At 40.3% G+C, this 15,313-nt stretch overlaps 1 protein-coding gene across 1 annotated transcript; it reads right to left on the reverse strand.

The window, feature by feature from the left end:
- Positions 1-308: 308 nt before the first annotated feature.
- LOC116267175 (uncharacterized) lies at positions 309-15,047 on the reverse strand. Its single transcript, XM_031648778.2, has 3 exons — positions 14,400-15,047; positions 1,506-1,680; positions 309-1,349 (listed from the first exon to the last, which is right to left on the reverse strand). Exons 1-3 carry the CDS (start codon positions 14,400-14,402, stop codon positions 1,003-1,005), a joined length of 525 nt encoding a protein of 174 aa, XP_031504638.1. The 5' UTR covers positions 14,403-15,047; the 3' UTR covers positions 309-1,002.
- Positions 15,048-15,313: the final 266 nt, after the last annotated feature.

Here is a 15,313-nt window from a genome sequence, read left to right on the forward strand (position 1 = left end):
GGTATGTACAGTTTCACTGAGCTCTTTTTCTTTGATGATTGCAGCTAGCTTACGAGGACAACACCATAAAATGGTAGGACTGAGAGCGATTCAAGGTCTCCCTTCACATTATCCTCTTAGTACCTCATGACTAATGAGACCGGATTTTGTTTCAGGATGTTGCTTCTTCAGCTTTCAAACTAATAACTAAAAATGATATTTTCTCGGTTTGATGTTTCAGGGGCTAGATTCTAGTTACATCCAAGTATTAAACATTTTAGAAATTTTGAAATCTGAAAATTTTCAACATTCAAAAAGTAAGGATTTCATTGGGTCGAATTCAAATGTCTGATTTATTGAATGTTCATATTTAGATCCGAAATTGCACTTGAATATGAATGGCACCCAGGGAAGACAGAAAATGAACAAATATAACAAAAAGTTCGTAGATGCCCCAAAAGCTATCATGTAACGTAGAAGCCAAATGAAGAGTATGCAGGAATTTGCAGTTATCAGGCTGACTGACTGCTCAGTGTATGTCCAATGGACATGCTTCTTTCAAACGTTTCAGAAACATTCTTGATATTCGTTACATTTCCTCCAGCATATGCAGCATCATCTTTTGTATCAAGACCAGGGAAAAAATTCTTCTCTGGTTCACGATTCACGGTATTGCCTTTGGAAATAGATGACCCCAAAACAACTGAAACAGATTCGCCATCTACATTTCCTCTAGCAAAGGATGGTCTGCGAACATGAGACGATCTTGATGCTGAAACTGATCTTTCAGCAGGGGTGCTTTCACTCTTGGAATCAGGTGGTTGTTCAAGTTTTTGGCTGTTTCTAGTGGCAACAACAGGTGGAACATCAGGTCTAGAGAACACTTGGCTGCCAGTTGTAGGCTGTATCTTTGGCACCTTTTGCTGTATGTCAACATTCTTGATACTTGTTGTATTTCCTTACTATGCCCACCATCATCTTTTGTGTCAACTCCAGGAAAGAAATTCTAAACTGGTTCTTGATTCAGATCACTACCCTTGGATATAGATGATCCAGAACAACTGACACAGATTCACCATCTACATTTCCTCTGCCATATGATGGTTTTCGCACATGAGACTTTGACACCAGGACTCTTCTTTCAACAAGTGTGCTTTCAGTTTTAGAGTCAACTGGTTGGTCAGGTTTTTGGTGGTTTCTAGGGATGATGACAAGTACAACGACTTGGTTGCTGGCTAAAGACTGAATCTTTGGCATGACATTTCTCTTCAAGGTAGACGAATTGCATGCTGCTGTTGAATTAGAAGAAGAAACCTTTGGCACATTAGCTAGACCTACACTCTGTGGGGTACGTGGTAGTGTTTCAGCAGCTGCAAATACAAATAAGATTCAAAAATTGTTATCTAATGACTGGCAAAGACATAAAGCACAGAAACAAGGCAAACACATAACAATAAGCCATTTTGACCAATGGAGGTGTGGAGAAAAAGTAACAAGTGGCCAAAAGGTAAGAGGATATCACTTACAATTTGCTGACTGACTAGATTTAATCTCCTTTGCATCTGGATTTGATGGTGGAGAAGATGACTTGGTCTTCATGCTAGAGTCTAACCGCTGTACAGGTTGGTTTTCCCTTGAATTAGGTTTGGGTTCTGCATGACCATTTTTAGAAACCCCAGCAACCACATAAGGTGCTATGCGCTGAAAACAATTACATGGTGTCATCAAACTAAAGCAAAATGCTTCATTTACATTGTTGAAGACAATAAGCAGATAAGATGTGAGTGAATCATAACTAATGGACATTAGTTGCACTCAATTTCAAGGCAAACCAAGATTATGAATATCTTCAATCTTGGGTGCGACCAAAACTTTTACAATTGAGATTAGCCCGCTTTTTATTTGAGTAACTTAGTGAAGTTGGTCGTTTATTGAAGAGAATATGAAGACAATTAGATGAAAGCTTTTTATAACAAGCAAATTTGACATTTGTATACTGTGGATTCAATGGTAATGCAAAACTATATGTCGAATCAAAATTCAACTAATTACGAAATCCTTTTGCCAAAAAGAAAAAAGTTAATTGTAACCAATCGAATTGGAAATAATTGAAGAAATGTCCGGATGTTGTCGACGTTCATACGGTGCATTGCTGACTCGTTCTTCACCAGTTTGCTAAATTTATCTGCCCACATGGTTTTTTTTTTCTTTTTCTTTCTTCTCATATGTTTGCTAAATTTATCTGCCCTCATGGTTTTTTTCTTTTTCTTTTTCTTTCTTCTCATATGTTTGCTAAATTTATCTGCCCTCATTGTTTTTTTCTTTTTCTTTTTCTTTCTTCTCATATGTTTGCTAAATTTATCTGCCCTCATGGTTTTTTTCTTTCTTTTTCTGCCTACAAATCCTTTTGTTCGCAACAATGGACTTCTAGTGCCTTGATAATCTCAAATTTAGTAATAAAATTGAAAAATTTCTATTAAAATGCGCCGGACTGTCTTTTCAAGTAAACGGACAGTGAACCACAGAGATATATTCAGAAGACGACAACTCTAGAAATGTGAGGCAATGATTACTATGGAAATATACAAGCGTCAGCTTATGGAATACTATCCAGCATTATATGTCCCTCCATTCTGGATTGGATTTTCCATCCTAAAGATTGTTGTTCACAAACAAGTATGACGTCTCTTTTGCTAGCTATTTTGATCCTGATTCATGCAGTGAATTCTGAATGCAGTGAATTCTGGAAGCAGTATAGTTAATGAGAAGCATGGTTTTTGCAGAACTTATCCAAGAGTACCTCCAGTTAACATTCAGTTGCCTTAACATTTGATATTTTTTTATTTTTGGTCATTTTGCGATTCTTTGCATCTCAATTTCTAGATAATGTTCTTTTGCATTTCTGATCTTTTGTTGCGTGGCCCAGAGTGAAGACGGTGATACAATCGACTGCGTGGATAGCTGCAGCCAACCTGCCCTTGATCGTCCATCCTTGAGAAATCGCACTATCCAGGTCCACACCTCAATCTTTCTTCCTTCATGATTGTCAGCTCTCGTATTGTCATAGAGGGTGACGTCGTGTTACTCTATGCCCACCCCATCTGTTAAATCTAGTGCTTTTCAGAGATCTTGGCACGAATGCGTCTATCAAGAACCAAGGTCAGTTTGGTTGTGTTGATTCTGCAGATTGTTCACAAACAAGTATGGCATCAATCGTGTCCATGCTGGACTTGTAAACAATCGAAAGTGTCTGCCCCTTAATTATGATAGCCCTGCATCTCTCTCTCTCTCTCTCTTTCTCGTTGATCCTATTTCTGTCAAAGTACTAGCAGCAGAAGCTTTATTTTCATGGCAACTTGTTGCAGATGAGGCCTAGCCTCTACCCAGAAGGTATGGCCGTTCGAGAGAGCCATGATTCAAGTGGCAAACACTGTCAAGTCCGACAAATGAGTGGAAGCTGCCCCGATGGCACAGTTCCTATCCTGAGGCGCACCATGCTCCTATCTGAAGAGCACCAGAACTTTTACACCTATGCCAGCAAAAGTTTCATCGGAAAGCACTCCAGCACCATTTTCAATCCTAACTCTACAAGGTCACTGCCTCTTCTTAATGCAAGCCACAAGGTAAAACATGCTTCTTGAAATGCATGCTTAAGGGCTTACTTGCTCTCCTGCATATGAAAATTGTTCAATATTGATGAACCATCTGCGTTGATCGACCAGCATGCTCCTGTTCACGTCGATGGCGGCCCGTATTTGGGCAACTTTCAACGTCTGAAGACCACAGGTCGGAACACGCGATGATTCGAGCGCATCGAAACTTGTGGTTATCAAGAATTCAGAGTACCTTCTGGCTACCAGCCTTGAAGCAGGATGGATAGTATGTTCTCCAATGTATTCACCTCTTCAGCTGGAATAAGAAAGCGCAGGTTACCAAGGCCAACATACTTGTTAAAATGGATGACTCCGTATTTATTTCCGTAGCCAATGTTGAGAATCGTCAACTGAAAAGCTCTTTCAATCGACAGCGCTAATTCTGCAATTAAACTATGCCCTTATCCTGCATTGGGTGCAAAATTTATTGTTGGGATTTTGTCACAAAGAAAATGGGTATGTTGCACAGAGAGAGAGAGAGAGAGCACCTAAGCAAACAGATGTTGCATCGGTGAATCCACTTGTTGGGGAACGCAAACATAATTACTTGCTTCCTTATACACAGTTAGATCAGAGAACTTTTTTCATCCAAGTGAGGAATGGTAAGAGTTACTTTGATCCAAGGTCTTGGAAGTTGCACTTGGACCTAAAGATTTTCCCTTAGTAGTAGTTGAATTCAGTTTACTCCTTGCTTTGCCAGTTATTGAATTTTAATGGTATGGCCGTATGGCCACAACTTATTGGCGACACAGAGACACGCCTATTCAGCTATTGGACGCTAAGCTGGCTCTCTCGTCTTCAGCGGAGTCTTGATGTTGGAATTTAGATGAAGAAAACATCGCCATTAGAATAGGAAAGGATATCTTAACCACAGAAAAACAGAAGAAAAAACAGAAAAGTCCTGCAGAGAGCTAATTTTGACTTGCACTTGTTCCTACAGACGGATGGCTATCGTTCAGTGGGCTGCTATGACCTTCGCCCTGGTTCTGTACAAGTGAGCAAAACTGTGGGTCTTGGTGCTGCCATCCATCCTGTTCCTACATATGGTGGCACCCAATATGAAGCAATCTTTGAGATATTTAAGCTATGCAGATTTCTCATATGGTTTTGCAGGTTCTCTCATCAGCACATTAGCCTTAGCAGGAAACAATAAATGTATAATTTCTTTAGGGGGCATTTGGCAATAAAACCAGTAACAAACAATTTCATTGGCAAGATTGATTTAGATTTATAAAACGCTGTAACATAGTGTTTCATGAATTTGCCTCTAACTTTTGGAGTAAATTCATGGAGCAATTTGTTATGGTTTCCATTGGCAATCAACTGTATAGGTCTGAAAATTTAAATATGCATTAGTATATATATACCCAGTTTTCTTCGAATACTTTAAAACACATTGTTATATGTCCAAGGCTGCAAGTACACTTTTAAGGCATTTGACTTAAAAATGGCTCCTATTTCAAATGCTGTTTAGATAATGAAATTTCTAAAAGTGAAAGTGTAACAATAAAGTTCTAGAATAGCTTATCAAGTGTCTCCTGTCTAAGATTTTTTGGTAAAAAGATACCTACCGATATGTGCTTCAGTCTCTGAGCAACTTAATACCTTGAAACTTAGCTAATAGATCTCTTTGTATGAAGAGTTGGATGTTAATATAACAAATGGTTATCTGTTTTTCTCATTTTCTCCAAAAATATGAAATAATGTATGTTTTCAAAATCTGCCATGAAATTTAGCACACGCACACACGCATATATATATATATATATAGGGAGAGAGAGAGAAGAGCGATCGTTTTGTTAGTTCAATGATAGAACTAAAGAGTTATGAACAAGATCAAAAGACAGGAAACTGGTGTTTCCTGTTTCAGACGGAACTAGTTGGCTACGGGCCAGGAACGATAGTTCCAAGGTTATCGGAAAGTGAGAAAACATGACTTGGGAAGGAGAAGTCTGCCACCCCGGCGGTGGTCGTACAGCCATGGACATGGGAAGCGGCCATTTCTCCGAGGAAGGACATGGAAAAACAAGCTATTTCCACAGTATAAAAGTTGTTGATACCGCCAACATTGCAGAGATTTGAGAGGTCTCATCCCTGCAGTAATTCGGCCCGAGTGCTATGATTGAAAGACCTCGGCAATCAAGGTGGCAACGTGAACCGTGCTTTCCTCTATGGTGGTCCAGGTATTAATCCGAACTGCCAATAGAAGTTACAAAGCCATGCAATGCAGTAAAGAAGCTTGCAAGCTCAAATTGGCATAATTTGCAGAAAAGATGTATTAAAGCTAGCAGTACATCAACCTGATTACTTCAATGTTTGTAAGCCAACTAGCAGCATGTCCCGTTGGTTCAGTGAAGTGTAAGTCCATTCCATGGAATAAAGATTCTTTTTATTTCCAGAGAGTTATTCAAATACAAGTCTGATACTCCCCACAAAAGGAAGAAATACATCCCTGGCAGTTAACAAAATTCAATTAATTCAAAAAAGATAAGGTAAGTAAGTTGGCGTTTATGATCTTGGTTTATGAACATTATACTACTGATTAGGCGTTTGCAATTCATTTACCCAACTCGACGACCAGCAGATATGTTGAGTTTATTGCAAATATTAGATTAAAAAACTGCTTGAAATGCTACACGTCCTCATGTGATTGCAGAGAATACACGAACAACGGTGCGTGCGCGCTGTGCCTCCTTCACTAGGCAAATTGTGCTTACGAGAAAGAGAGAATGGAATGTCAATGTGTAGTCAAAGAAGAATAACATGACCTTAAATTAAAGAATAAAATGGCATTAGATTTCTTATGAGAGGGGAGTTCACTAAGATTTGCGGTATGCCCAGAACTGCAGTTTTCCAAATACATCATTGTAGCTTGTTGTATGCCCAAAACATCCTTGATCACCTTAACTTCAAACTCAACGGGAATGGACAAAATTAGAAAAACTTAAAAGAACTCCAACTTCAGCCACATGGGCTTACCCAGTAAGATTCTTCAGCAGCAAAAGCCTCGTGGGCTAGCTAAATGGCCACGACATTAGAGAGCAATTCCGGAGGTGGCTGTCCATCCGTCGTTCTTTCATCGCTGCTGCTGCCACCACTGCTGGCGGCTGGTGCTAAAGAAGTTAATAATGTGAGAAAGAAGAATTAAGGAAGAAGAAGAAGAAGATTTTACGTGGTTCAGTGTAAATTCACCTACGTCCACGAGAGGGGGTCCTTCCACACTATGTGGTGGAGAGGTTTTCCACTATTTATAATGCTTACACGTTAGGCTTCTCCTTGATCTTAGGAGAGATTACATCCTTATCATAATTGCTCTTATGAGCTGTACAAGAATCTTTAATATGATTGTCGGTTTTAGATTGACTTGCTTTGTTGTGCTGTTGCATCTCTGGATCGCCATCTTCCTTAACCGACGTACTCTTCCTTGAATGAATCTTCCCCAAATCATTATGAATATCCATAGCTATCTTGCCTTTATTATCTCTTGCATTAATATCCAACGTAATCCCATTAATATCCAATGCAATATGTGGCCTGGCTGATTTGGCCTTGGTTGTAACCGACGCAATCTGCGATCTTGCCAATTGGTGATTATCCTCATCCGTTTCACTTGCCAATTGGTGATTATCCTTATCCATTTCATCCCCCCTCAAACTGGGTGGGGCTTTAGTGAGGCCCAGTTTGGCGCGAAGTGTATTGAAAGAATGGCTTGACAGTGCCTTGATAAATATATCAGCTAGTTGTTGGGAGGAAGACACAAAATGCGTAGTAAGCTATCTAAGCGCAACCTTTTCACGAAGGAAGTGATAATCTAATTTGACATGTTTCATTCGAGAGTGAAAAACTGGCTTAATAGAAACCTGTAGTGCAGACATATTATCACAATATAAGGTAGGTGCAGAGGCCAAGTATATTCCAAGATCTTTCAAAATATATGATATCGACGTAAGTTCAGCGGCTGCAGATGCCATAGATCGATACTCAGCTTCAGTCATCGATCGAGCAACAATAGGCTGTTTCTTAGCGGTCCAAGAGATGCAATTTGTTCTGATGAAAGTGCAATAACCGGTAGTAGAGCGTCGAGTGTCTAGACATCCTGCCCAGTCAGAATCAAAGAAAGCATGAAGCCGAAAATCCTTCTGAGGAGAAAGAATATAGCCATCAGAAATGGTGCCATGAATGTAGCAAAGTATACGCTTCACAAGTTGGAAATGACTATTCTTTGGTGTCTGCATATACTGGCTGACATAATTAACACTGAACGATATGTCAGGTCGAGTAAACGTCAAGTATTGTAGTCCTCCAACTAGACTCCGAAATAAAGTTGGATCCAAAAATAGTTTATCATCACTAGGAGGTTGATAGTGTTGAATCAAAGGAGTGATGACATGTTTGCAGCCGAGCAGTTTTGCACGTTCGAGTAGACTAAATGCGTATCGCTTTTGATTTAAGAATAGTCCAGAACGGGTTTGAACAACTTCTATACCCAAAAAATGATGAAGGTATCCAAGATCTTTCATGGCAAATTCAGTACTAAGCTCATTGACAAACTGTTGAAGAAGGATGTTGCTCCCTGTTAATATGATGTCATCAACATAGAGGAGGAGAAATATAGTACCTTGGGCTTCTCGATAGATGAAGAGAGAGGAACCAGAGATGCTTGTATAAAACCCTTTTGTCAATAAGAATGAACCAAAGCGATCATACCAAGCTCGAGGGGCCTGGTGAAGTCCATAAAGTGCTCGATGAAGGCGACAGACATGTGTTGGTTTGGACGTATCAACGAACCCTGGAGGCTATTCAATAAAAACTGTTTGATCTAAGTTGCCATGGAGGAATGCATTTTTGACGTCCAGCTGCCTGATGTCCCAATTGTTGGTTAATGTCGTAGCCGGTTTGATAACAGGAGAAAATGTTTCCATAAAATCAATGCCGGGAATTTGATTGAACCCGCGAGCGACGAGTCTGGCCTTCAAGCATTCCAAAGTACCATTGCTTTTCAATTTTGTTTTAAAAACCCAGCGTGTACTTACCACATTCATGTTTGGCTGCCAAGGAACGAGAGTCCAAGTCTTACAGTGGTGGAGGGCATTTAGTTCTTCTTTCATTGTTGCCACCCAACCATCATGCATTAAGGCATCTTTCACCGTTTTGGGTTCTAGTGGAATACTCACAGTGAAAAAATATCGAGGATTGGGCTTGGTAACACCAGCCTTTGCTCGAGTAAGCATGGCATGAGAATTTGATGAAGTATGAATGGACTCGTCATGTGCTTCCCCTGTTGTATCAGCATTTGGAGATAACTCAGCTGGTGTGAGAATTTGACTTTCTTGATGTAAGGGCTCATCACACAAAGACATCAATTCTCCTGCAGTTGGTTGATGCATGGGGGATGCATGAACGTCCGAGATAGCCAAACTAGTTGTTGATGCCTCTTGAGTTGGAATCTCTTCATGATGCATACAAGCAGAAGTATCATAAGAGTCAACATGTTGCGTACCAGGCAAGTTAGTAACATCATGAGAAGGCTCTGTCCAATCATTGAAGGTGGCAGGATGTAGCTGTTGTTCAACCTTTGAGAATAATATTCCAAGCTTGTGATAAGGGAAATAAGCTTCATCAAATACTACATGTCGTGAGATATATACTCGACCAGTAGGAGGATATAAACATCGATAGCCTTTATGAATAGAACTATACCCCAAAAAGGCACATGGTAATGATCTTGGCTCAAATTTATGTTTGGCATAATCTCTCAAGTAAGGAAAACAACGACTCCCAAATATATGAAGACAAGAATAATTTGGTTTCATTCCAAACACACACTCAAAAGGTGATTTCATATGCAAGGTGGGAGTAGGAAGCCGATTGATCAACCACGCAGCCGTTAAGAAGGCATCGACCCAATATTTCATGGGTATGTGAGAGTGGAACATCATGGTGGGGCCTAATTCAACGATGGACCGGTGACGCCGTTCAGCCAACCCATTTTGTGGTGGCGTTTTGGGGCATGACTTAATATGTTGAATGCCATTATTTCGCAAATAAATTGCTAAGATACGGCTATTAAATTCACCCCCTTCATCAGTCTGAAAAGTTTTTAACTTTGTCCCAAATTTTCGTTCAACTAATTTATGGAAATCCATAAATACTTGACAAAGTTCAGATTTGTGCTGGAGATGATACAACCAAACAAATCTTGTAGCCTCGTCAACAAATATAGCATAAAATTGAAATTTTTGTGAAGACATGATAGGGGCTAGTCCCCATAAATCACAATGAACATGTTCAAGAAAAATTTGAGAATGATCTTCTACTGGAAGGAATGGCAACCGACACATCTTGGTGATTTGACAACCAGAACAAATTCCCATTCTTGATTGAGGTCCACTCACCTCAATGTTATTTTTGCTAACAAGAAAATCAACTATCTGACGATGAGGATGGCCCAAACGTTGATGCCATGTCTCTTTATTTGCTGATTGAAATCTACTCGAAAAGAAAACTGCATGTTGTTGATCCTTGGATGTCTATTGGAATGCATAAAGATCTCCAGCTCTACTGCCCGATGCTATCAGTCGGTTGTTCCTCTTGTCCTTAACAAAAAACCCATCAGCAGAGAATTGAAAAACATATGGATATTCAGATGTTAACTGGCTGACTGAGACTAAATTCTTCTTAATTTGAGGCACAACTAGCACGTTGTTGAGAACAAGACGTCTTTCCTCGTTTTAAATATCAGTATTTCCAATATGAGTAACATTCAACTTTTCACCATTTCCTACCATAATTTGATCATTACCATGATACTGAGTAAAGTTTGTAAGGTTACCTGGATCAGATGTTATATGTGTGGATGCGCCTGTATCGGGAAACCACTTGTTATCTTGACTGTCGGCTACCTTCATTGCTGCCAAAGCATGTTGAACTTCTTGCGCTTGAAAGGCGTGATTGAATCGGTGCCAGCAATTGGCAGCATTGTGATTCAATTTGTGGCAGATTTGACAACGAACACCTTTGTCCTTACTTTGGTTCTCTCCTTGCCCTCCATTTCTGTTTTGGTTTGACTGAAATCGTCCACCACCTTGGACTGCTTGTCCTCCACCTTGGGCTGCCTGTATGAACTCTCGCCCTTTTGAGTTAAAAAACTGATTCTTGTTTGTTCTAAACTTGGAGTTTGAATACTTTTTGCTGTAAAACGCAACCTGCTGGCTGGTTTCTTCATGATACATGCTTCGCATAGTTTCATGACTTTGAAGTAAAGCTACTACGTCCATGTAAGATGGCGTTGGGGGTTTCATCATAGTGGTGGTAAAGGACTCGTATTCCTGTCCCAATCCACTGAGAAGCCAAAAGACTTTGGAATGATCTTCTATAGGCTTGCCTATGGCTGCAAGCTCGTCACAAATTTTCTTGAATCCACAGATGTAATCAGCAATAGATAAGCTTCTTTTCTTATAAGTCTGAAGTTTTTGCATAAGCAAGTGTTGCCTCTCTTGACATTTATGAGAAAAATGTGTCATGAGAGTATTCCATGCCTCTTTAGACGTCTGAAGGCCAATAATCGTGCCCATGACCTCTTCTGCGAGAGTGCCGGTGATCCATCCACGCAATAGTCGATCTGATTTTCGCCATGCTTGATAGATTGGATTCACTCGTTCCTCCACCGTACCATCTTCCTTGGTACACTTGATTGTGGGTTTAGGTGCAGCCGTCTCTCCTTCAATAAACTCAGAGAAGCCATTGAGAAAATACAAAAAACTTGAAGAGACTCACGGCCCAAGACCCTATTGCTCTGATACCATGTGAGAAAGAAGAATTAAGGAAGAGGAAGAAGAAGATTTTACGTGGTTCAGTGTAAATTCACCTACGTCCACGAGAGGGGGTCCTTCCACACTATGTGGTGGAGAGGTTTTCCACTATTTATAATGTTTACACGTTAGGCTTCTCCTTGATCTTAGGAGAGATTACATCCTTATCATAATTGCTCTTATGAGCTGTATAAGAATCTTTAATATGATTGTCCGTTTTAGATTGACTTGCTTTGTTGTGCTGTTGCTTCTCTGGATCGCCATCTTCCTTAACCGACATACTCTTCCTTGAATGAATCTTCCCCAAATCATCATGAATATCCATAGCTATCTTGCCTTTATTATCTCTTGCATTAATATCCAACGTAATCCCATTAATATCCAATGCAATACGTGGCCTGGCTGATTTGGCCTTGGTTGTAACCGATTGGTGATTATCCTCATCCGTTTCACTTGCCAATTGGTGATTATCCTTATCCGTTTCAAATAATCTATATAACAACCTTTTTTCCAATTGAAAAGAGTGTAGATTGGTCAAATGTGTAGCTTACCTCTCTTGCAGACTTAAGAGATAAATTAACGGTGGTCACTATAGGCGCTTATTTGAGAACTTCCCATAAATATTGAGCTTCTGTTTGTTAACTTCAAAAATTGAGCAGTGAGGTGTTATTCGACAAGAAAATAAGCCGTTATTTTGTAATTTTTTCTTTGTTATTTAATGGTATTCAGTGTGACCTCTGCGGAGGATGGGTACTGGTGTCTCCATGCCTTCAACGCACATTTTAGTTGGTCAGCCGCTGGGCAATTGGCCACGCATTGGTTGGAGACATCGTTGCTTTTTCTACATCTAAGCAATTACTTCGATGCTCGTATTTATTTCTACATAATTGTCGGTTGCCAGAAGTTCTTGATTTTCTCTGCAATCTGTCCTAAGTTATATATATATATATATAAAACAGATTATTTACTCCAATACCTAGGTGCATACATGCGTGAAATTGTTAGAAGTTGGAACTTGCAAAAATAATTTTTCGACTAACCCGCTTGGCTCGACTTGCATGGGCTTCTTCTTAATCAATAATCCATCTATCTTCTGTTCATCACATCCCAGAGATGGTTGAATGATATATATATACTTGGTAGGTTCAAAATCGTCAGGGATAAAAACCAAATGGCTTAAACGTGATAATTAAAGTATTTTTCTTGCAATCTGATCTTACTGATATGATCTTAAGAATGAGTTGATGAAGAATGTTAATTAATGATCCACCATATTGAGGATCTTATACTAATCTTTGAAACAGATTTCATGAAACACGTAGGCCAAACGACCTCTTATATGTTCAGCTTGCATCCTGGCAGCTTTTTCGAGGCTGGAACAGGCACTGGCTAATGGGTACGTAGATCAGGATCCACCATATTGAGCACCTTGCTCAGTTTCGGCCTTGGCCAGCCCAAATATTTTGATTCCATATGTATAACAATATAAAGGATGGTGTCGTAATGTTTCGAAATACCAAGATTTTAATGTGTCACAATATTTTCAAAATATCAACGGAAACCCACAAGCCAGCCCAATGCAACTCAGAAGGGCGGTGCGTTGGGTGATCATGGAGCGTAGCGGTGTTTCCTTACTACTCTCTGTTATCGGACTCGAACCGAATTGGCATGGTCACCATCAATGGCCTGTTAAAGAGAATCCATTTGTCTTCTGTAACGTGGGTCAGCAACACCCAGGAGCCGTTCTTTCTGTGGATTAATTATTATTACTTTTCCCTATTCCCTTTTCTTCTTTTGTTGGCTTGATGCTTCGTGCTCTAAGAGATGGAAATCTTGGCGAAGCCCAAGTCGCGATATTGGAATGGAAAAAGTTCGGATGCTTAATTTCTTGACAGCATTGTCTTAGCACGACTTTTTTCTTTTTTCTACGTGAAATCAAGTTAGGTTATCTGGATAAACAGGATAAGCTGGTATGTCACTTTCTTGCTTAATGGATGAGTGGGAGAGGCTCACCAGAAGAAAGCCGAAAGTTTTCATTCAACTCTTCTTCCCCTAACGTACAAGCGAACGGAACGAATAATAGATGAATAAATTAAACAAGGCTCACTCAATTGTATTTAGCTAGTTTTAAACTTTCTAAGTACTGCTCTCAACCTTATAGTATAACTGTATTTTTTTATTTACAGGCAACTCTCGCTAAAAGAATCAAACCTACACCATAGTGGTGCACGAAAATTCAGTATAACTGTATTTTTTTTATTTACAGGTAACTCTCGCTAAAAGAATCAAACATGGTTATATACACCATATTGGTGCACAAAAATTTCATGTGCCAGTATGATTAATAATAAAAAAGCCCTTATTTGTATAGATAAATGAAAATTTTTGTACAGACAAAAGAAATATAACAAAATTTTTGTAGTTTCAAAAGTATCCCTTTAGTGTACGATTGTTTTTTGCACCCGACTCTAAAAGATGACATTCCAAATCTTGCTAACAGTTTACTTTTTCCTGTGCTCTGCAAAGGAGAAGTGAAACTAAGATTTTGCAGGCTTAATAGACCAAAATACCAAGAAGAAAAAGATAACAAAAATTAATTAAAGCATCTTAAACTTCTGGAAAAAAAAAGCACCAAAAATTCAATTTTAACCCACTTCCAAAGCATGCCAAGTAAAGTAAAGCTAACCTCTCTCTAGGTGATAATAATGAACCATTTATTCCATATATAAGACCTAGCGTCGTGTCCATGTAAAGATATATCATATGGTCATAAGTCATAACAGCATACGCAAAGCAAAGTCCCTGGTTATAAGTCATAACAGCGTACGCAAAGCAAGGATCAACGCGGGACCCAGACGTCAAAGCAACACCGAAAGCTTTAGATTTACAGACACATCGGCCAATCGAGAAAATGAAGGAAGAAAACAGAAACTGAAATAAGGCCAACAGTACGTACCATTACCACCTAACGACGAATCGCGCCCCCCAAACTACCAACCGGTATTCCGGCGGCCGGGAAACCACCACCGTGGCTCTCCCTTAACAGTAAGCAATACACTTCTTCCTGCAGTCGATGGTGCACCCACTGCCGCCGTAGCTGTAACCCTTGCCTGACCCGCTGAACGACCCAAAGCAGCTCGCTGGGTAGGTCAGACTCTTCCTGTAACACGGCCCGGGAGTGTTGCAGGTAACCGTAGGGCGGTAGACGCTGCCGCGGGAGTATCCGCCACCAGGTCCGCCGAACCCGGCGCCGTACCCGCCACCCATCCCGGGGAATGGAAAACCGACCCGGCGCCGTACCCGCCACCCATCCCGGGGAATGGAAAACCGCCACTGGGGAAGAAACCGCCGTAAGGGTCTCCATCGGAGTGGGGCCGTGGTTCGCCCTCCTGAGCTCTTCCTCGAATCCGTTTGCGGTCTCCTCCCGGTCCGCCCCGGCCAGGACCAGGGTGGATGGACTGCAACCACTAAAAGCGAAAGGATTGATGATGTCATCTTCTTCATCGTGGGCAATAGCTAGCGAGATACAGAAAAACAGAAAAAAGAGAGAAATGAAGTGGAGATGGTGATTGTTCCCTTGTGTCTCGGAGTCTGTACAGTCCTTTGCTTTGTTTTGCATTGTGCTTCCTTTGCTTATGTTGAGTCATTTGCTTATGCATGTTTAATTATAAGGGAGTACCCTCCCACCGATCTAAGTGTCAAGTATTGAGATTTCTTGTTTTGGGTGGTCGGCATGGGAATCCTGTAAACGGCCTTGGCCATCCTACATAAGTAAAGTCGAGATCATTCTCCTTGCTTATCTTTCTTGTGATGTACTAATTTTTCAAGTGAATACATTGCGAGATTTCTTTATTCCCAAGCATTCTTTAT

This window comes from Nymphaea colorata, chromosome 13, assembly GCF_008831285.2.
Source record: "Nymphaea colorata isolate Beijing-Zhang1983 chromosome 13, ASM883128v2, whole genome shotgun sequence".
Classification (NCBI taxonomy): Eukaryota; Viridiplantae; Streptophyta; class Magnoliopsida; order Nymphaeales; family Nymphaeaceae; genus Nymphaea; species Nymphaea colorata.